Genomic DNA, 24257 nt, shown 5'->3' with positions numbered 1-24257 from the left:
CTCCTGAGTTTTCTCAGTACCATCCCGGATGACAGGAAAGAGATTCATCTAGTACCCATTTCTCCCCAGTTCCACGACTTATGTTGTACTATTAGAACTTGGTGGCATTTGCTGTAACCATGTGAAAAGGGATTGGAGAGACAGCCCAAGTAGATGCTACAAGGATAATTAATGTTCACCCTTTACTAACCCTAGAAGTTTGGTTTCCCTTCTTTTAAATTTTGCTGGTATATAAAGTTAGAAGATCTGAAAAGCACTGTTGTGATATTCAAAAGAAATGTCCTTTCTTTCATGGTAGGAATTTATAGTTTGGTTGAGGGCAATATATATACGTGAAGGAAAGAAGTGATCAAACACGGCATGATGGTAATATAGGAGCTGCGGAAGATATTTGCAACTTGTATTGCAGACAAAAGGCAAACTTCCTTAATATATAATGAATATCTGCAAATTGATAAGAAAAAGAACAACCATAAAGTTAGGCAAAGATTATAGACAGATAATTCACAGAAAAGGAAATCTGAATGATTCCTAAGCACAGACAGTAAAACCTTGGGTTGCAAGTAACTTGTTCTGCCAGTATTCCACAAGACAGCAAACATTTCTAATAAATTTTAACTTGATAAACTAGTGATGTCTTGCATTACTAGTACGTGACACCGAATGTCACACGATCACAACTGAGCCAATAGTTCTTCTCTCGCTCACTTTGGGATTATGAGTGATCGTCTCCCATGCTCAGATACTTGGTCTCAGGCTGCGGTGTTTGGCAGAAATCATTGATTTTTCAGAACATTGGAAGGTGCCCTCAACTGGCAGTAGTGTATTTTTTGTCACTTCAAAGAACCTATGGACAGTCATTTGCTTTTCCATACAAGAGTAAGCTTAGGAATGAAGCTTTCCTTCATTCTAGGTCAGGCTGCCTGCAGGTATAGACCCTTTGCTGCCTTATTGCCAGTTTCATTAAATAGAGTAAATGACAAGAGTTTATTAGTACTTTACTGTAGTCAACATCCGTGCAAGTCTATAAAATGGCCCCCATGCAGAAAAAGGTTGATAAGAAAGGCTACCAGTGAGAAGAAGCAGATGACTACGATGGAAGTTAAGAGGGAAATCATCAAGAAGTACGAACGAGGTATGCAAGTGGCTGAAGTTGTAAGATTTTATAAGAAGATTTTCTATGTCTGCATCTCATCTGTAGAGGAAAAGAAGGTGGTGGAATCCCTCACTTCAAATAAGGTTAGGGAGATGTGTAAAATGTGGGAAACAGTGCAAAATTTTGTAGAAAAGCATCACTCGAATAAGGCTGTAGCAGTACAAGTGATGAATCTGTTTAACGACGACACAATGTCTCGTTTCTGCGAAATCTTCAAAAGGAGACAAAAAGCAAGTGTCATGGGATAGGTTCCTTGTTAAAAGCTGCATGAAAAGAAAAAGATTCCATTGAGCTAATAGATATCAGTGATTCCATACATAATAATGAAAGTCATCCTGCATGACTCCCTCACACTAGCCGCAAAGGTTGTCAAAGGTAAGTGAAGTGTATTTTATTTTTCTTTATATTTTGTATTTTCTTTATTATTTTGTATTATAGTATTGTAATCATTTTTATATGAATATTTTTGGGTTGTGGAACAAATCATGTGAGTTTCCATTATTTCTTATGGGGAAATTTGCTTTGATATACAAGTGCTTTGGATTACAAGCATGTTTCCAGAACGAATTATGCTCACAAACCAAGGTTTTACTGTATATTCAAACTCATACATAATATAAATTAAATTAAAACTATGAGATACAATTTTCAGAAATTAGACCAAAAGAATTTGATAATACTTTTGAGGAGGATAGACACTAAAAGGTGCTCTCTTTTGTTGCTGGTGGAAATATAAATGAATAGAATTTGATGTGATTGAACTTTCTGAAGAGTACTGAGGTAAATAGAAATACCTGGAAATATGCATAAATTAATGTAGGTATTTATGGGAGAGGAAAGAATGTACAACTTAATTATCTGCACTCTAGCTTGTATTGTTTTATATTTAGCTTTAGTCATGAAACAAGCCCAGGCTAGGGTAAAGCCAACAAGATCACTACCCTTCTCCCCCCCACCAACAAAGGAGATTCCTTTTAGGATCATATTCAGTTTCTATTCCCAGATCACCCCTATCTTTTACTCTAGTGCTCAAGTTTGTTTCCAAATCACTGAGATTTTCATATACTTTGTATCTTTCAGGGCCTAGCACTTTGTTAACTACTTAGTAAACACTTAAGTAGATTCAAGTGAACTGTGGCTCTTCATAGACTCCCTTCATAATTTTATGCTTTTGGAAATCTTTTGTAAAAAGTGATTTAGAATTTTACTTTATAAATGTACTTAAGGTTTTATTATAATAAATGGTCAATAGGACAGTTTCATAAATTGTTTCTAATACATTAGTGGAACTTTACTTTTACATGGTTCTTTTGTTCTATAAAATATTGTCAGATCTTAGTTGGATTAGATATTAAAAGTGGGTAGGGCAGCTTAAGATGCATGGAATTATTCTAGAAAAATTTGTGAGAAAATAGGGAAATGACTGAGCAGATCAAGGGCATATGCTTAGGAAAGGAAAAGTGTTGAGGGATTAGTTTAGAGAAAGTATGTGGTAGAACCCAGAGGGGCTACATCTTAGGAAGAATTTTCACCTAGGAAAATGCTAAGCTAGTTTAGCTGAGTACATACTTCAAGGATATGATATATACTTTATAATATTTTTATTCTGTAGGTCATTTATCATGATTTGACTTTGGTACAGAGGTTCTCCACCTTAGCAGGTGTCAAATCCTTTAGAGTTATTCTACACCAAAGGATTCTAATTTAGTAGGTCTGGTGTAGGGCCAGATTATGTTTATATTTTTAAAGTCACTGAAAGCCAATATTTGTAAAATAATACATTCTGTAAAATATTCTCTTTAATAACCAAATCAGCATAGCTTTTAGGGTCCTATACCATTTACATAATGCTAACCCTAGAATTTGGTCTCTTACCATGATGTCTACTTTAGTCAGATTGATATCTCTACAAGCATCAAATTGATTTCCATTGCTTTGCTCACTTTCATACTCTTCCCTTTGTAACCTTGTTTGTTCTTTACTAATAAATGTTCAAGCTTGCCTCTCCCAAGAAGCTATCATTGGCTGGCCTCATGCACAACTTATCTTTACAGTACAGGACAGATTGTAGCACAACACTTACATAACTGTCAAGAACACATCATATGAGTGGCTGATTTATGTGCTTTCGCTCACATGAGCCTTGTGCATATGTATGCCCAGTTTTACTGTTTGAACATCCTTAATTTTTCTTCTTAGTACCAAGAGCTTGGAGCTTAGTCATAGTGTCAGTGGCATGAACAATGTTATTGAATGCTTATTATATTTTAAGACTATGCTAAATGCTGTCCACAAATTTCATCTGCTCATCAGAAACAGATTTTTAAAATCAAAATAAAACTCTTATATATGATTGTGTCAGTTTTCTGTGTCTGCTATAAGAAATTGCCATAAACTTAATAAGTTTAAAACAAAAGAAATGTATTCTCTCACACTTCTGGAGGCCAGAGGTCTGAAATCAGTATCCTTGGGCCAAAATCAGTGTGTCAGCAGGGCTGTGCTCCCTCAGAGGCTCAGGAGGAGAATCTGTCCTTTGCCTCTGTCATGTTTCTGATGGCTACCAGCATTCCTTAGCTTGTGGTTGCATTGTTCTAGTCTTCATGGGCAGTATTTCAAGTCTCTTAGCTCTGTTCTTACCACCTTCTGTGTGCATGAGAGAAGGAAACCTCTCCCTTTGCCTTTCTTTTATAAAGACCCATATAATGGCATTTAGGGCCCACATAATGATCCTTAATAATCTCCATGTCACAGGATTTCCAATCACATATGCAGACTCTTTCTCCAAATACGGTAACGTTTCACAGGTTCCAGGGACCAAGACCTGAGTATCTTTGGGGGACCATTATTCAGCCTGCTATAGTAATAATTTAAGTAGTCCAGAAAAGGAGTGCTGGTAAAAGTCTTTATGCCCCATTCCATCCCTCTCTTTGTAAGTCAGTATTTCTTAGCCAGGGATAGATTTTGCTGCCTTCTCACTCCCCCAGGGACGTTTGGCTGTTATAACTGGGAGGCCACTTATCAGACGCCAGGGATGGGCCTGGCCCATCAGTGTATGGGACAGACTGCCATGGCAAAGAATTATCCAACCCTACATGTCATAGTGCTGAGATTGAGAAACACTATTTTATTTTATTTATTTTTTTTTTTAAATTTTTTTACATTTTATTTTTGATAGAGACAGAGCGTGAGCGGGGGAGGGGCAGAGAGAGAGGGAGACACAGAATCCGAAGCAGGCTCCACGCTCTGAGCTGTCAGCCCAGAGCCCAACGCGGGGCTCGAACTCACAGACCATGAGATCATGACCTGAGCCGAAGTCAGACACTTAACCGACTGAGCCACCCAGGTGCCCTGAGAAACACTATTTTAAAGTTAACTATTGCCAGGATTTTCTTGTGTATCTATCATTCTTGAAAAAAGCTATATACTTGTATCAGCACATGTTATGAGTAAAACCCCCCTAATCTGAGTTGATTATGACTAGTGGTGGTTGTGGTTGATTGAAAGTTGACTTAAGTGAGGGGTCATTAAAAAATGATTCACATGTAGTTTAATATATTTTTACTTAAAAATATAAATATACATTCATGTGCCAGTCTTCTTTGAGTATGTATCTTTTGCCTGGAGCCCTGGGTCATCATTCTTCTATAGATTAGTGCATTATCACCAATTCCTAGCTTTGGAGCAAGAACTTAAAAGTTTATGAAAGAATCTGAGTGTAGGATCCTTGTATGTTTTATTACTCCTCAGTTGTTTATAGTTGTTTTATGTTTAATTATACAGATCACTCTTGGTTTTCTTGTTGTTGTTTGGTCATTTGCTTTCTTAGGGTCTCTCCAAAGCATTCAACTGGATTTTCATATGAAGAACAATATAACTCCATGGTCTTGTATTAAATACAGTTGTGTGTGTGCATGTATTTTACACACACACACACACATACATATATATATGTAATAGAAGTAATACGTATGTGTAATATGTTATATATAAAGAAATTCTGTTTTGTCTAAGTAACAGCTCCCCAAGATACTGGGAATACGACTCTCCATTGCAGCTAATTTGCATAGCTTCTAATCTGGCAGTATGATGAGAACTCATATCCTAGTTGCTTCCAAATTTTTGGAAGTTGTAGAAAATTCTGTTTTAATACTGTAATTACAGTTTATAAATTATAGGATGTTACTATAAATACTTTATTGTTATTACCAACTTAATGCTTGGGTTACTTTTTTACTAAAGGAAACATTGGCTTTTCATTTTTATTTGGAGTTTTGCTTATTAGCGAAATATTTTCACTGCTTATATAGTTTATTATTAGCGTGGCAAAAGAGCTTGAGACATGGGTTGTAATCCCAGTTTTTCTAACTTCCAGCTCTTTTACTTTGTTCAGGACACAGAGCTTTACCTGGTACCAGACAGTAAGCTTGCTGGCAGACATGTCTCGTGTTACCACTGAACTCAATATACCTCGTCTCTAAAACAGGTTAGAATATCTATAGTGTTACTATAAGATTTTAGTTAGATAATACAAGTGTCCAGCACAGAGCCTGGTACATTTTAAGTGTTCAGTAAATGTCAGTTTCCTTTCCATCACCTACCATTAGGTTCAGTGTTATATGTACACTGAAAAATATTTGTTGAATAATGTTTTCAGTTGCCTTTGCCTGATTCATAACTTTGTTTTTTTTTTTCACTCTGCTATGAGCTATGTCTCATTCAGTAAATATTTTTTTAAAAGAGCTTTGCTTTTAAAGTAGTCCAATGAATTATGTGCTGTTAACTAAAGTTAATAAGTCTTATTTTTACATGACATTTAAGTGTGTTTACAAGATGAAGATATGAACTCAAAGATCCTTCCAACATAATCTGAAGAGTTTATAAAACTCACATAGCCCTTATTTTTCCTCCTGCTTTCCCTCTAAAAGTCTACAGAAGTAAATAGTGTTTGGGAATGTAGCCTTTTTTTTTTTTTTTTTTTTTTTTTTGAATGAACAGAATGGCCATGCTTGTAATATGTTCCTAATTGTTCATTATCACATAATAGGAATTTTTTAGTATCTTGTATGAATGTGGCTGTCTTCAGGTGGATTTGTCTTTTTGTATTACCTAGAATATATATGTCCGTGTACATATAAAATGTTTTATGGCAAATTTAGCTTTACATAAAATTATACGCCTTTTTATTCATCTGGTAAATGCCCTTCTATTTGGGACTTTGATGTAAGAAATGTAGGTAACTGAGTTAAAGACATTTAATTCATTCAAGTTCCTTATTTCAGAAATTAAACAATGGTCATGCATATTTGTATGTAAGTTGATTCAGATGTTTTTCATTTTCTTTCTCAAACGAGTAATCTTTTGGAATGGGGGATAAATGAAAAAAAACTTTAAACAATGTGTTAAGGTTGGAACACCTATTAAGGCAAAAGTAGTCAAAGTCATCCCTGGATGCCCTCATCATTCTTAGCATTAGGTTCTTGAAAATCCAAAGGTAGACAGATAGTCCCTGAAGGAATTTAAGATGTTATGGGGGAAATAAGGTTAAGGAGTTTGTGATTGTGAACGAACCCTTTAAAAATCTTTATAGACTTCTAATGTTCATCCAATTAAAACCTTAAATAAAATATATCAAACAGATTATCAACATTTTATGCAATTAAATTTGGAAATACCACGTACTATATAGTTATTTTCCATTTACTCCCACTTTCTTGAAAGAAACTTTTCAGATTTCCAATCTAGGGGGAATGGGCTGGGCAGTTCTTAAAATTCTTAAGCATTTTTTAGGGTGTCTTATAAAAAAGTGTCTTTCTTACTTTCACTTAAAAGTTACTCCAACTTGTAGTTCCAACTGTTTGCTCTAGAGATAGCATAACTTGGATATTTAAATTAAAAAAATAAGCTTTTAGTAACCTTTATTTAACTCAGCTTGCTAGAGCTGAGTAGGTATTTATAGTTCTACCCATGGTAATTTCATGCTAGCACTCATCAGAACATAACATAATGTAACACTGACTTGGCTTGTCCTTCTCATTCTCATATCCTTTCTCTCCTTCCCCAAAGACTTTTCAGATTGAAGGCTGGAAATTTGTTTTGCTCCTTCTTCTGTCTCTTCTAAGAGCACACTGAAAATACCTTCTCTTACTCTGTCATCTCTTTATTTCCCTTCTCTTTTATCTTCCAAACCTGCAGTTCCCCCTTTTCCCAAAATACCTCCAAAAAGAGCACCTTAGAACTCATTATAGTCAAGTAGAGATTTTCACTGAAAGTAAATGTGTGTATATATGTATATACTGGAATTTCACACAATAAAAAGGTTACTATATATGGTTTATTTATTTATTTTTTTTTTAATTTTTTTTTCAACGTTTATTTATTTTTGGGACAGAGAGAGACAGAGCATGAACGGGGGAGGGGCAGAGAGAGAGGGAGACACAGAATCGGAAACAGGCTCCAGGCTCTGAGCCATCAGCCCAGAGCCTGACGCGGGGCTCAAACTCACGGACCGCGAGATCGTGACCTGGCTGAAGTCGGACGCTTAACCGACTGCGCCACCCAGGCGCCCCAGTATATATGGTTTATGTGAAGAAAGAAACTGTCTTTGCATCCGCTCAGCCAAACATTGTCCCATGCTCATAGGCTGTGTTTAATATTTATTACTGAAATTAGGAAGCACAAATTACCATATAAATAGCATTTTATCATGTGCAGCTAAGTTCTGAAAGAGTTTGAAGTTTAGGAAAAGAAATTCTCATCTGTAGGGAGGGACTTTGCTACTCACTTGATTGAATTAATTTTGAGATGAGTCCTTTCAGCTCTAAACCTTTGATTCTAAAAGAGCAAGAAGTGTGTTATAAATTGATTAGGTATTGAATAGCTAAGAAAAAAAGAACACTGTTGGGTGGGGTAACAGCAGTGAAGGCATTTAAGTAGGAAGAGATGTGTTTGTGCATATACAAAGTAAAAAAGAACAATGGTTAGAATAGTTTATATTAGAGAATAGAGGAATTAGGCTGAATAGATAAAACTAGATTTTTAAAAGAAAAATTTAAACATTCTCAGATAATAAAAAAATTTTCTAATCTAGTATTGTCATTAAAATGACATTTTTACATGATCTGTGTGATAGTTTTGTGCTGGGTGAGTTACAGTGAAGAAGAGAATAGTGGAAAGAGACTTGCAGTGATAATTAAAAAAAAAACTTTTTTTAATGTTTATTCATTTTTGAGAGAGAGAGCGAGCAAGTGGGGAAGGAGCAGAGAGAGAGGGAAACACAGAATCTGAAGCAGACTCCAGGCTCTGAGCTGTCAGCACAGAGCCTGACCAGGAGCTCAAACCCACGAACCGAACCATGAGATCATGACCTGAGTGGAGGTCGGACGCTTAACCGACTGAGCCACTGAGGCACCCCTCTTGGAGTGATAATTTAAAGGAAATAAGAGCTTGAAAGTGGTGGCAGAAGGAATGAGGAATGAGAGTTGGATACAGGGCAATTATGAGTTCCCTGTGTCCACATGACATAAAGGGGTGTCTTGAAGTTTGCAAGGAATTCCTAGGCAAAGGACAGTCCCTGGATCTTCAGGGTTTGGGGATCTTTTCCCAAGGTAAGCCCTGATCTTGTTTAAAGGTTCATTTAGGTTCTTATTTTTTAAATAACTTTTTGTACTCCTTAGATTTAAGCAATGTATTCTTAACTATATTTGACCGCTTTATTATTATTAAAGGATGGAGATGTCTTTTGCAATCACTTACCTGGGTATTAGTCACATTTCATTTATCCCTGCATAAAATACTGTTAAGTTCAAAGGAAAGATATTTACAGTAAGGATGATGGGTGAGCTATGTGGTTGTCATGGAAGGGAGGGGCAAAGGAACTGTAAATATTAGAGAAAAGGGAAACTTAGAAAATCAAGATGCTTAGGGGTGCCTGGGTGGCTAAGTTGGTTAAGCGGCCGACTTGTGATTTCAGCTCAGGTCATGATCTCGTGGTTCATGGGTTCAAGTCCTGAGTCAGGCTCAGTGCTGACAGCTCAAAGCCTGGAGCCTGCTTCGGATTCTGTGTCTGCCTCTCTCTCTGCTCTTCCCTCGCTCACATTCTGTCTCTGTCTCTCAATAATAAATAAGCTTTAAAAGTTAAAAAGGAAACCAAGATACTGATAGGAAGATTATAAGAATATTAAAGAATTTTAAAACATTTTATTTATTTTTTTTTTAAAGTTTCTTTTTTTTTTTTTTTTCAACGTTTATTTATTTTTGGGACAGAGAGAGACAGAGCATGAACAGGGGAGGGGCAGAGAGAGAGGGAGACACAGAATCGGAAACAGGCTCCAGGCTCTGAGCCATCAGCCCAGAGCCCGACGCGGGGCTCGAACTCACGGAGCGCGAGATCGTGACCTGGCTGAAGTCGGACGCTTAACCGACTGCGCCACCCAGGCGCCCCTAAAACATTTTAAAAGTATTCAAACACTTGAAAGATGCATTAAACAATGTTAACATTAAAACAATGTTAGAAGTTGTGGGCAAATGAGAGAAGTATGTGACTTGATTTTTACTATTAGATAACACATGTAAAGTATGGTCATGGGCTTTCCTCTCTGACATTTTTTTTTTTTTTTTTATTTCACTAAACACTGTATACCAAGTACTTATTTTCTGTATAGAGCTAAATTATTATGAGACATTTACTAGGTGAGCAAGAAAATTGGATGATTTTGATGTTAGAAATATCAAACTGTATTAGCTTTGTGCATCTATTTGTGTTATTTAAAATATACAACTGATTCTGGGGCAATTTTGCCTCCCACAGGACATTTGGTAATATCTGAAAACAGTTTTAATTGTCACATTTGGGGTGGAGGTGGGAGTGGGGATGCTTGTTAGTGTCTAGTGGGTAGAGGCCAGGGATGCTGCTAAATAATTTATAGGACAACCCCACATAACAAGGAAATATCAGAATGTCAGTAGTGTCGGGTATAGCTCAGTGGTAGAGCATTTGACTGCAAAATGTCAGTAGTGACAAGATTGAGAAATCCTGGAATACAGAGTAGGCAAATTCTCCTGTGGGCAATTTTAGAAACCTATCAATTTCTTTTTTTTTTCTAGGATTGACCAGATACTGTCTTGCTGTTAACATACTTTTTTTCAACTGCTTATAGTACAGCTGTCACTATTTTCCTTATTATGTTCTTATCCTAAGGGTATATCTTAAGCACTTTAATTAGACAAATATTTCCAGTAGTTCTACCCCTCTTAGGGTAGTTTTTTTCTACTAACCTTGTGTATCTTTTGTTTCCTCTCATTAATTTAATTCTTGAGGGATCACTGTTTCCAAATTGTGAGAGCCTCTTGATGTGATTTCCTAAGTACTTTCTTTTAACAGGGATTTTTATGTGCTTTAAGGTGCTTTATGTCCCAGGTTTGGGCTGAGCTAGTTCTTGAGTCTAGGTATTTTCTGATAGTGTTTGCATCTGTTCTAACTTTTTTATGCAGGATTTTTTTTTTTTTCTGGCAGCATTTGAGCCTTTTCTAATTTTTCTATATATAAGAAGTTTGTTTAAATAAAATTCTTAGCTGTGCAAAGAAAAAATCACTTAGGAGTTATTTCTTTTAGAATAATTTTATCCTTGCTTAGAGGTAAAGATTGCCCTACATACAAACAGCTATATATGAAAAGGTTTTAGAATAGTTTTATAATGATAAGTGGAAAACATTGAAATTCTAGAGTGAAGGTATGCAAAGTTTTTTATTTGGTGTTATTGTTAAACAGTGCAAAATAATTCATTGGAATATAAAGATAAAAGTTGAATGAACATATCACTGATGGAGAAAGATACTTTGAAAGAACCTTAACCCATCTTAGTTTGGTGTTGATCTAAACATATTGGTCTTTTAGTAAAATATAAGTGAAGTATACCTTGTATACAAGCTACTCTATGTAAAATAAAGAAATTGAGAGGGAAAGCAAAAGTATAAAGAAAACTATTCTGTAGTGGTCAGGGTGTGGTGATAAAAAGGGGAGAAAGAGAGAAGAGTGAGCGAGAGAACATTGCCCCTCAAAGATGACAAATTCTCAAAGTTGTGGAGTACATGCAGGTTTTCTTTTTAGTAGACAAGTTTTTGTCTGCTTCTAGTACATATAAATTATATTTTCATCTTCCATTTTCATCTGTGCAAGTGTTTCATTAATTGGCCTTTATAAAATCTAAAACTGATCTTCCTGTTCATAGATCAGTTATTAACAATCGGCTTTCATTAGTTTACTAAGTGATCCGTTCATGAATTGCACCACAGAACCATCCTGCCTTACCACTTCAAATCTATACGGTTATGTGTCTTAGTCTTGACTCCTTCCTTGGGCTTCTTGTCAACTGTTGGAGCTGCTGTCTCACAGAACAGGCATCATGTCCTCACTGCATGAGCACACAACCCTCATCAGTAAGCTTATTTTAATTGTGGAGATGTGTTAGCTAAGAAACATTTAAGTATTTAAAGAGATTTCCCTTCTGAGTCTAGGAATTCTAGGGTAGTCGAGTACACAGTGTTCATGTTCTGATCAATCCAGTTTATATGGAGGGAGGGATTTTATGTTGGCCAATGAACAGGACAGCTTTTCCTCCCTAGTAATTTATGATAAATTTGTTTTAATTAACTTTTGAAAAATACTGTTACATGGTAAAGAGTTAAAATAATACAGAAAAATGAATGTGTAGTGAAAGCTAAAAATTTCTGTTCCCAGTCTTACTTCATAGAGTTAATCATTGATAACAGTTTTAGATTTAGTTAGTAAAGTGTTTCTCAACAATTCATGATTGGCATTTTGGCAGTACTGTTTTGTATGGTGTTGTCCTGAACACATCTTAATGCTTAGTGCCCCTGTTTCTCTGCCACAGCCATTGGGGCATCAAAAATGCCCTCACGTACTTCCAAATGCTCCTTGGAAAGGGGGTGGAACTTACCCTGGATGAGAGTATTGTCATTATTAAAATTATTCCACGTGTCTTAGAAAACATGTCTTTTTTCCATTTTACACAGTAATTATATTGACTCCAGTATAAAAGAATATTTGAGCATACATGTACTTCTCAAGGGAGGCTTTTTCTTGGGAAGAACTGAATGTCTTAGATTACAATGTTTATTCAATCTTATCTGCTTTCCTTTATGACAGTGTTACTGTCTTGTGTTTTCAATTACCTTTTTTTTTTTTTTTTTTTTACTTGAGTGTTCTGTGGTTTTTGAGTTGTGAGCTCATGCTTGGCTGGGTTTTATTGAAAGGTTTCTGTATACAGCCTGATTAAAGAGCACATTCCTCCAAGGAAGATTTGCTAAGGCTTTTCTTTGGCATCTTTGTAAATTCTCTGCTCATGGTTTTCTGAACTTGGTAGGTGTATTGGAACCCTGAATCCTTGAGAGTAGGCTGTGGTTACAAATTCTCAGGCAATATTTTCCCCTAATATGGAATCCAAGCTAAGACAAGCTAATGCCCTCATTGTCTTTCGTGACCAGCAGGCACGTCTTTGCTAGGCCACTCTTTTACAAGGTGGGGGTTAACCCTGTAAGGTCCCAGCCTTATATGGAGGGTCTCATATGCAATTCTCCATTTTGAGCAAACTAAGGCCTAAGCTGCTGCCTCTGAAGTTCTAGGTACTAACATCTGCAAACCCTAGAGGAGCCAACCAGTCTTTTATCCTCTTCATGTGGGCTCATGGAGATTTTCTTGGGGATTTGTTTTGTATCTGAGAGGATGTTTTTGGTATTTAGCATTTCTAGCTGTTTTGTAAATGAAGGAATTATTTTCAGATTATCAAGCCTAATTTTTTGCTGGACCTCCAGGCCTCATTTATCTGTTTTCTAACTTCCGGGAATTTCCTAAAATTTCTGGTTTGGCTAATCTCTTTGATTTCTTTCCCACCTCACCTCCAGTATTCTTGGCATTTTATTCTTTTTTTTTTTTCTTTAATGTCCATTTTTGAGAGAGAGGGAGGGAGGGGCAGAGAGAGAGGGAGACACACCGTCTGTCAGCACAGAGCTCAATGCAGGGCTTGAACCCAAGAACTGTGAGATCATGACCTGAGCTGAAGTGGGATGCTTAACCAACTGAGCCACCCAGAAGCCCCTCTTGGCATTTTATTCTTTTTAAAAAGTGTTTTTCCTGTCATTTCACTGTGACCTCAGGAGGAGAAAATGTGGGCATGTGTGCTCAGTCTTCCATTTTGGCTGGCAGCTTCTCTGTTTTTAGATCTAAGCTCATTAGGGCTAACTGATGAAAAGTAAATCTCTATAAATGCCTTTTCATTTAACTTTGATTTTTTAAGTTTGAACTTGAAGAGCATGATCTTTGGTTATAAAAGAGGTGAAGGGGCAGGGATGGAAGATAAAGTTCAGACCATTCACTGTCCAAGTTGAGCAAGGTCTTCCTGGGCTGGGGAACAGTTGAGGATCCTACCATAATGTCTAAACGTACACGGCATATCCACATTACAAAAATGAGAAACCATAGTTGTAAAATTATGTGCAATAAATGGTAACTTCAGTATGTATGTCTGGCATAATACTAAGAGTTCAAAGATAAGTAAGATGCATTTCTGCCCTCAGCCCACTGATTTTGTGGTGGAGACACGTAAATGAAAATACAGTCAGTTTTCATTATTCATGGTAGTTATGTTTTAGAAATTCTTTGTGGGGGCGCCTGGGTGGCGCAGTCGGTTAAGCGTCCGACTTCAGCCAGGTCACGATCTCGCGGTCCGTGAGTTCGAGCCCCGCGTCGGGCTCTGGGCTGATGGCTCAGAGCCTGGAGCCTGTTTCCGATTCTGTGTCTCCCTCTCTCTCTGCCCCTCCCCCGTTCATGCTGTGTCTCTCTCTGTCCCAAAAATAAATAAATGTTGAAAAAAAAAAAGAAAGAAATTCTTTGTGAACACTGAATTAGAAAATAGTCATTGCTTTTAGGGGAAAATTCAGGGTTAGATTCTTATGAGCCTCTGATCACATTTTTATTAACTGATCAGTGCATAACCGTGTTATTTGTGTTTTTTTGTTTAAAGACACCTTAACGTGTTGTTGATTCATTAACATTGAATGGTCAACAGCAATAACTCATGCTTAAAGGAAGCTCATTGAACACATGTATTTTCTGTACAAGGCACATCATCAGGCTTCTTGTCCTTAGGAACACTAAACAGCACTTAAGCATTATGCTTGGGGGACATTTTAGACAGCAGAATCACCACAAAAAAAAAAAAAGCACAAAAATGTGAAAAACATGGCACTAAATAAACTGTGAAAAGGATCCTTGTTTTTAGTGTGAGAGCTGAAACAAAAGGGCAGAGTGTTGCCTTGTTGGACCTATGCTGGGGATGCATACACTGGACACATTTTTTGCCTCTGTGCTTGTCTGCAGGTAACCACAAAAGCACTCCAAGTATTGATTTTAGGGTTAAAAATAAATTTCAGCAAATAGGCAAATTCATAAATACAGAATTCATGAATAACGAGGATTGACTATACTTATACAGTAAGTGTTGTAATTCTAAATCTGCTAGGATGGGTCAGAAAAGGCTCCATTTGAGACAATTAAGATGAAGTTACAGCAAAATGAAGCAGTGGATTTAGGGACTAGCAAATGGCCTAGCGTGGCCAGAATTAAAAGGGCCCCTCCTGGGGCGCCTGGGTGGCGCAGTCGGTTAAGCGTCCGACTTCAGCCAGGTCACGATCTTGCGGTCCGTGAGTTCGAGCCCCGCGTCGGGCTCTGGGCTGATGGCTCAGAGCCTGGAGCCTGTTTCCGATTCTGTGTCTCCCTCTCTCTCTGACCCTCCCCCGTTCATGCTCTGTCTCTCTCTGTCCCAAAAATAAATAAACATTGAAAAAAAAATTTTAAAAGGGCCCCTCCAAGGGGGAGCAGGAGAGCATGTTTGAACAGTTACAAGGGAAAATGTGAGGGCTTTGTGCCATGTTAAGGAATTTGTATTTTATAGATGATAGGGAACCAGTGAGTGATATTAACCTGGGGATAAACATGGTCATATTTGTATTTTTTTAAATTTATTTATTTTGGGGGGGGGAGAGAAAACGTGAATGGGGGAGGAGCAGAGGGAGGGAGATAGAGAATCCCTAGCAGGCCCCAAAGAGGGGCTTGAACCCACAAACCGTGAGATCATGACCTGAGCTGAAACCAAGAGTTGAACACTCGCCCAGCTGAGTCACCCAGGTGCCCCATATATTTATATTTTTGGAAAGCTCACTCTAATGGTGATATGGGGGATAGATGAAGGAAAATAAATAGAATGTTGTGGAAGTTAAGGTGAGAGATGAGAGAATGAACTAAGGCAGTGACTGTGGAGATAAAGGGATATATATGAAAGATACTACGCTGAAAGGTCTTGGCAGCAGGTTAGCTAGAGACAATAAAGGAGATTGACAAGGTGTACCTGGGTGCCATTACCTGAGATAGGAAATATAGGAAACAAACCAGATTTAGGAAGTAATGCAATACATGGGTACATTGAGTTTATAGTACTCATAGAACATCTTTACAGAGAGGTAGGCAAGGAGATAGGAGTCTGAAACTCAAGAAATAGAACTTTGAACGGCATTAGCACATATTTCTGAATTGGTTGATAAATATCTGAGTGCCTACTGTGTGTCAAGTTATTGCCCTAGCGCCAGAGGAGATAAAATGACTGAATTTTTAGTGAAGGGAGACAGACAATAAGCAAAGGTACTTCAGATAAGCACTCTGATGGATACAAACCTAGTAGGAGGGAGAGTGCCTAAGTGTGTGTGTGTGTGTGTGTGTGTGTGTGTGGAAAAGGCTAGTTAGGATTGAGTGTTTAGGTTGTTTCTGGGGAGGTAACATACTGAGACAAATGAGAGAGGAAGGATATATGTGTGGCTATCTGGGAATCATTTCAAGCAGAGAGAACAGAAAATGGTAAAGATGAGAAATGGGAAATTAACTAGGCCTGTTTGAAGTACAGAAAGCAGGCCAGTGCAACTGAGGATAAGCAGATTGGGGAGAGATTGTCAAGGGTGAACTCAGCGGGGCACACAGAGTGCCAACTCATGAAGGCTGGTGTAGGCCATGGTCAGGATTTAGAGCATTTTGTAAGTGCAGTGAGAAACCATTGGACAGTTTTGGCAGAACAATAACAAAATCTTTTTTATGTTTTAAAATAATGTTTCTAGCCCCTCTGGAAAATACTGTTGAGAACTAGAGTGAAAGTAAGTGACCAGTTGAGTGGCTGCTGAAGTAAATAAGCAAGAGGTGATGGTGGTTAGAGTAGTGATGGCAGTGGAGCTGTGAGAAGGTCAGGTTTTAAGTCCATTACTTAAGATTACTTTTCTTCAATCACCTCCGTCATGGCTGAATTTAAAAACCATTTTATTACTGGTTCTGTTATGAACTCTAGGTATTTTTGTAAGTGTATTATCTTGAAAAAAGAAACTCGATGAAATTTATTACCATAAAATAACCTAGTTTTCAGATACTAAAAAATATTCAAATTTGTATATTTAATAAGATCGAGCAGTGATCCTATAGTCAGTCATATTTCAGGTTTATTAGTGCTTATTGTATAAAAACATTTTCAGATAGTTCGACTAGTTTAGTTATAACAACTACATATTTTCTTACAATAAGTAATGAAACTTTGACCTGCTTTGTTAATTAGTGGTGAGGTCAGTAAAAATATTCAAAACAGGACTACTACACTGTGAGAGTAAATTAGGGACAGTGCTATTTACTCGAGCTGTTTAAAAAATAAATCTCTGTAGATCTAGCTTTTCTCTGGATGAGCTCTGCACTTTAACCAGATACTTCTAGACATAGTCTGGAGCAGGGGCCAGGGTGGGGAAAGATTGGGCGTTGGTAGACTAGTTAAGAGAATTTTAAAAGTCTGTGCAAAAGAAGATAAAAACTTTAAACCAAAGGTCTGAGAGTGGAAAATTTGAAGATGATGAATTTGAGACTTTGATGAAGCAGAATAAAAATATTTGAAAGAGAATCAGATATTTAGAAGTTAGGGAGAAGAAAGAAAATCAGATGGCTTTGAGATTTTAAGCTTTGGAGAATGGGTGGATGGTGATGTCATAATAGAATATATAGTAGGAAGAGTAGGCTCAGTTAGGTGAGTGAGTAGTTTTGAAAATGATAAATTGAAAGCACCATCTTTGGGACGCCCAAAGAAAGTATGTTAAGGCAGTCAGAGAAAGGTGAGTGCTGTCACTAAGATTTGAAAATCATGTTCATATAGAAACTAGTTACAGTTCTGGAAGTGAATGAGATCACTCAAGAAAAGAATGAAAACCCGAAGGACGTTAAAAGCAGTGATGGTTGTCCTCAAACAGGATGAGGACAGATTATGTAACTGATTTATCCGTCAAGTCATTCCTAAATTTATTTACAAAGTTTGGAGAGAATAGTGGCTGGGGAAGCCAGAAAGTGGTGGCTGAGATGGGAAGGGTAGAGAACTGAACTACTCTTTAGAGGAGCTTGGTGGGGTAGGAAAAGGACAGAGAGAGGGTATGATTTAGGGAAGAGGGAAGTGGGGTTCCAAATAGTTATTTAAAAGAATTATTACTGAAGGATGAGGTAGATGTTAGCACATTTACAAAATGTTTAAGTATAAAGTGAGGAAAAAATAGTGACAGTGTAGGAGAGAAATGACCTTTGTTTCATGGTCCCACAGTGGGCGAGAAGGATTTGATTCATTGCAGCCTTGTAGGAGAGGAGGGGCATATTTTCTTCTGACCTTGGAGAAAAGGAAGGAAAGAATGGTGCTGACATATCTGATTTTAGAAGTGGAGGGAAGGGGCGCCTGGGTGGCGCAGTCGGTTAAGCGTCCGACTTCAGCCAGGTCACGATCTCACGGTCCGTGAGTTCGAGCCCCGCGTCAGGCTCTGGGCTGATGGCTCGGAGCCTGGAGCCTGTTTCCGATTCTGTGTCTCCCTCTCTCTCTGCCCCTCCCCCGTTCATGCTCTGTCTCTCTCTGTCCCAAAAATAAATAAACGTTGAAAAAAAAAAAAAAGTGGAGGGAAATTTCAATAAATCATAAATGATACCATTTTTTTTCCTTTTGTCTTCTAAAAAAATCATCTGTTGGCAATTTAGTGTAGTGAATGTTTGAAAGGGTAGTATGGGAGAACCCAAGAAGGGGCAAAATAATGGAATTGTGCAGCAGTATTTGGGACCTTGCTGATTTTTGGAGAAGCAGGGAAGTTTGAAAACCTGGGGAGAAGAATACATAAGAGGACACTAAAATGGGGGAAAGAACTGTGGACATCAGAAGTGAAGAGAGAGGAAGAGAAATTTGATTCCCTGATGATTTTGTCTAGGGCTACCTATTTTGAAATGAATGACGGCAAGCTTGCCAGAACACTGGGTGACTCTTTTCACTAAGTCTAAATGTAAACTGCGTCATTAATAGCATTTTATCAAATCAGAGCATATGAGGGAAGTTTTGTTAAAGCAGAAAACTATCATTACAGAAAAGGACTTGTAACACATCCTGCAATATTTGAAACTATTATGTAACCTTTAAAAAAAATTATGAAAGACTAAATTACCATATTTTTAGTTCATTTTGTTACCAGTATTCTCAAAACATGGTATGTAGCTCAATCCTTAGCTGCTAAGAAATGAAGTCTGGTAAGGATATCCAGTTGTGTCCAGTGTTTATGCTTGCCATAGGGAAATACACAATAAGATTTAAATAGTAACAGTGTCCAATTGTTATTTCATCTGTTTGGAGTACTCTTTCACCACTTTGAATATATTGCATGTTCTTTAAGTTTCTTATAACCAGAAAGTCTTCCAGATAATAAATGTGAGGTAACAACCTAAAATAATATTTTCATTTTGGATGGGATATAATTTGCTCCTCTTACCAAGGTAGGACCTCTTTGGACTTTGTAAATTTCTAAAATTTTGTTAAATAATTAATAAAGCTAAGGCTACGGAAGGTTTTCTTCTGGACCTGTAAAATCAAAATCTTCTAATATTTGAACTATGTTTTGACATTCCTGTTGCTAGGACTCCCCATGTGGGGAGCTGGTGTCCCTCTGTCTTTTCACATGAGCATTCCTGCCCAGAGGACATGACTGAGTGACATTATATCTGAGAATATTTCCCACTTTTTTTTCACCATCAAAAATAAAGTTTTGTGCTTTAATGCAGTGCCTTGTAATGTTTTGCTCAGTGCTTTAAAGGCTGGTGTAAGTACAAATGGACACAATCTGAGAGTGCTAAGACACAAAAATACTCCAAATTGATGGCTAATTCTAGTAGCTTGTAAAATATCTTTGCATAGAGAGATCTGTGTCATTTTATTATAATATTATAATCTGAATTGTATTTGAGTACAGGTCAATGATTTTTAAGTCCCAGTTTTTTGTTAGAGTGGAATTGGTAGGTACAAGTTAAAGAAAATGATTTGAGGGGCACCTGGGTGGCTCAGTCAGTTAAGTGCTTGATTTTGGCTCAGGTCATGATCTTGCATTTGGTTCATTTGAGCCCTGCGTCAGGCTCTGTGCTGACAGCTCAGAGCCTGGAGCCTGCTTCGGATTCTGTGTCTCATTCTCTCTCTGTCCCTCCCCTGCTCCCTCTCGCTCGCTCGCTCTCTCTCAAAAATAAACATAAAAATTCTTTTTTTAATGATTTAGGTTGACATTAGATACACATGGCAGTAAGTAGAAGCAGTTTTATGATGAGTCAAATAAGATTGACTAAAAAATTCCCTTTATTTAGGTTAAATCTTTATACTTACAGATGTAAAGAATATTCATACCTTTTGAAAATTGAAAATATTCTTTGTAGGCTTTTAAATGTTGGTTTTATTTTATTGTTAGGTTGAGTGGAATATTTTACTAAAATATATTTAAATATGTTAAATATGTTTAATGAAGCTTATTTTCCAAGGACAACTTGGTCATCCTCGCCTTCAAAGAAAAAGTCCTATTTGTTTTTAACTCTGAAAGAATGGTTATAATTCTCTGATTTTTCTGGACTCAAACTGGCATTACGACTTATACATGAGAGTTGTATTTTTTTGTACTTTTTAAAAATTAAAATTGTTAGTGTACATATAGATGAAAGACTGACAGTACTTCTCAATTTTATCTCTATTTCTTGCTCCCCAGAGGCTACTACTTGAATTTTTTAAGATGTCATGTTTATGCTGCTGCTTCTTGATTTGTTGATTTTAACCATTATTGAAGATGAGGATTTAGCTCTTTCCCACTCTCCTCCTACTCTCTCTGTCTATACACACTTTTGATTCTTCAATTCTCCCAGTGTAATTATATTAGTAATTTTTATTAGATCAGTATTTATTAACTGATCCATTAGTAAACTATAGTTACCTTTCTCCATTCTTATATTTTTATTCAAGTTATTATTTGCTTAGTTCTGTATATATACTACTTATCAATAATCCAATCCCCAAATCTCTGCTAGTTTTCTAAATCACCTTTCAGTATGTTCATTCAAATTTATCAATTTTATTTTCTTGAAGATGTCACTCCTGGAGGCTTCTGACCTGTTGAATATGGACTCATTATTCTCTATCCCTGATACACACTTGTCATCTTCTCCTGAGAATTACTTTTGCCTTTCTCCTAGTTTGCGTCTTCTAGTATCTCCTGGTATCTAATGTCTTTCCTTTTCTATGTTGATCCTTTGTTTCATGCTTACAGAGCAGCACACCTTTGTTTGTTTGTTTTTAAATCGTAGAAAAAGTGTTGTGGTAGATTAATTTTGTGAAACCGTATAAGCAAGTCTGAAAATAATTTTTAACTATCCCCACACTTGATTGATAGTTTGTCAAGGTAAAGAATTTTAGGATGGAAATGTTTTTAAATGCATCACTTAATTATCTTCTATCTTTAGATGTCATTATTGAAAAGTTTAAAAGCACTTTGATTCTTGATTCTTGACATGTGAGTGTGGTTTTTGTTTTTCCTTTGTCCCTAGTGTTGTGAAATCTCACAGTGATGTCTCGTGCTATAAGTCTATTTTCATCTGTTTCACTGGGAGCTATATGCCCCATTTAGTCTAGCAACATAATGTTTTCCAGAACCAGAAGCAGTAAGTATTTCAATAACATTTTCCTCCCCTCCAGGAGGAAAATTTATTCTTCTTTATGTAACTGCCCTCTATCAGGTCGTGTAATTCTCTTCTATTTTTCCTGCCTCTGTGCTTTTCTACTTCTTTGGTTTTTCCCTGAATTTATCTTCCATGATTTCTACTGAATTTTTTATTTCTACTTTTGCATTTTTGTTGTCTAAGAGTTCTTTTGTTTCCTCTGGATGTTCCTTTCCTAGAGCAATCTTATTCTGATCTCATGAATGCAATATTCTCTTCTTTCTCTGAGAATGTTAATGATGTTTATTTTCTTTGCCCTGAATAGTTTCATTATTCCAAGTCAACTTTACCTGTTTGATTGTTTATTCTGGTCTGTATCTTTCATGTTATAGGCTTTTCTCAGCATCTAATATCCCAAGGTTATTGGTTCATTGTTAAGAGTGGAAAACTAAAAACATAAAGCACATTTTGCATTTTGAGCTTCTCTGTAGACATTGTTTATGACTTGATTGGGGGTTTAATACGTGAGCTTGATGTCTATGTCTTTCCTGTTAGGTTGGTCATATCTTGAGAGAAAACTCTTCACATCTGCCTAGAAGGTCAAGTATAGGCTAAAATAAAGTCTTCTGATAGTCAAAAGGGAGAAGCAGATGGAGGGGTTGTTTCGTTATACAGTAATTCCGTTTTCGATATGATTTCAATCCCCTTTGTCCAGAGACAGTTCTTACCTTAGCGTCTCTAGAAAATAAACCTCTAGTTTTTGGTCCTCCATGGTGGAGGGTAAGGGGCAAACACCCTGCAAGGAGGGTGAAGTTGAATTATTGATAAGTAGTGTATGAAAATAAATATAACTCTAAGAAAACAAAATTCAGGAATGGAGAAAGGCAGCTACAGTTTATTAATGAATCATCTAACAAATCCTGAACTAATATTATCTAAGTCTCCTTATTATAGCCCCCCTCACCTCAGGTACCTTGTTCTGCTAATCCCTGGGCCTTTGGAAAATTGAGATGATTTTTTTTTTGCTTTACCCATAGTTTGTTTAAACTGTAGCCTCTTTGGAATTGCTCAATCCATTCACTCCTTTGCTCACAGGTTTTATAGCTTCCAAAATCAACTTTTCTCTCATTCTTTCCATTTTTGTAAACTTAAGCTGTTAAAAGTAAAATAAAATTATAGATACACATTTATTACATTTTAGAGGGGAGAGAACAAAATTAGATATGTTCAATTTACCTTTCCCTGAAAATATTGATATTTGTCCTCTTGAATAAAAAATTTTTTATTTACTTGTGTATTTCTGTTTACTTTTCTTTCAAGCTTGACACTTGATTTTGTCAAATCCAAGCACACCAAAAATTTGGAGCCTGTCAAATGGAAGAGCTGCTAAAAAGCCATTCGTTATTTTATTTTATTTTATTTTATTTTATATTTTATTTTATTTTATTTTATTTTATTTTATTTTATTTTATTTTATTTTATTTTATTTTATTTTATTTTATTTTATTTCATTTCATTTCATTTCATTTCATTTCATTTCATTTCATTTATTTTGAGAGAAGAGAGAGCATGAGAGTGTGAGCAAGGGAGGGACAGAGAGAGAGAGAGGAAAGAGAGAGAATCCCAAACAGACTCCATGCTGTCAGCACAGAGCCCAAAGTGGGGCTCAAACTCATGAACCATGAGATCATGACCTGAGCGGAGATTAAGAGTTGGACACTTAACTGACTGAGCCACCAGGTACCCCTTAATTTAATTTAATTTAATTTAATTTAATTTAATTTAATTTTCATTTTTTATTTTTTTTTAATGTTTATTTTTGAGAGAGAGAGAGAGACAGAGTGTGAGCAGGGGAGGGGCAGAGAGAGAGGGAGACCCAGAATTCGAAGCAGGCTCCAGGCTCTAAGCTGTCAGCATAGAGCCTGACACAGGGCTTGAACTCATGAACTGGTAGATCATGACCTGAACGGAAGTTGGCTGCTTAACTGACTCAGCCACCCAGGAGCCCTTTAATTTTGTTTTTTTAATTATGCTTTAGGTACGAAGATCTTTGATAAAGAGCACCCTTCAGCTTTCTCTCCCAAAATATTTTTTTTCTCTAAGAGTCACTGCAGTCATCTACGCTTTGCTTCAATTTGAACTTTTATTTAGATTTCTTGAGTGTTAATAATATGACCTATGAATTGGCTCCTTTGACATGCTGGTATTATTACAAACTCAAGGTAATTCCAAAATAAGTTCATATTTTACTTTGGCATGTATCAGTTGATTGTACAAAATTTTATCTCCAATTTGGGCTGAAAGCTGGGTAATGGAAGGAAAAATAATTCAGAGCATTAGTTGAGCATTTTTTGAGTACCTGTTGTACACAAGGTAATATACTGGGCTATGTAGAAGAGAATGCTCTTGTTCTTTGAGAGGTTATAAGAGAATAGGGAGCACACAGGAAACACCTAGTGAATGCTGAAAAACCATTATTTCCTCTCATTTTACCAGATATTTTAAAACATTTGGGGAGGGGCGCCTCGGTGACTTAATGGTTTAAGTGTCCCACTCTTCATCTAAGCTCAGTCATCTCACGGTTTGGGAGTTCGAGCCCCGTGTGGGGCTGCGCGCTGACAGTGCAGAGGCTGCTTGGGATTCTCTCTCTCTTTCTCTCTCTCTCAAAATACATAAACATTTAAAAAATTAAAAAAAAATCTGGGGAAATAAGAAATTATGAATGTAGGGGCGCCTGGGTGGCTCAGTCGGTTAAGCAACTGACTTCAGCCCAGGTCATGATCTTGTGGTTTGTGAGTTTGAGCCCTGCATCAGGCTCTGTGCTGACAGCTCTGAGACTGGAGCCTGCTTCAGATTCTGTGTCTCCTCCTCTCTCTGCCCCTCCCATGCTCATTCTCTGTCTCTCTCCATCTCTTAATAATAAATAAATGTTTAAAAAATTAAAAAAAAAGAAATTATGTATGTATGTTTTCCCTTTGGATCTTAGCTTAGCTTCAATTATTAATTATTATAATAGTCCTTTTTGGAATT

The 24257-nt window shown here is 36.8% G+C and overlaps 1 protein-coding gene across 6 annotated transcripts in view; it reads left to right on the top strand.

The window, feature by feature from the left end:
• PALS2 (protein associated with LIN7 2, MAGUK p55 family member) overlaps positions 1-24257 on the top strand; it is a 114741-nt gene that overhangs the window by 4825 nt on the left and 85659 nt on the right. Inside the window, exon 1 of one of the 6 annotated variants that reach the window (XM_086694201.1) lies at positions 17247-17359. The exons of 3 other annotated variants lie outside the window; for them this stretch is intronic. In XM_086694201.1, the coding sequence (XP_086550327.1) occupies positions 17338-17359 (22 nt within the window). In that variant the 5' untranslated portion in view covers positions 17247-17337. Of the gene's footprint in view, positions 1-17246; positions 17360-24257 lie in introns of those variants that run through there. 2 more of the 6 variants (XM_086694193.1, XM_086694228.1) reach the window with 2 other exon arrangements.

This window comes from Puma concolor, chromosome A2 (assembly GCF_028749965.1).
Source record: "Puma concolor isolate L17-30 chromosome A2, mPumCon1.1.hap2, whole genome shotgun sequence".
Lineage (NCBI taxonomy): Eukaryota > Metazoa > Chordata > Mammalia > Carnivora > Felidae > Puma > Puma concolor.
Note: the sequence above shows the minus strand (reverse complement) of the source record. Positions and strands in the feature narration are given on the sequence as shown.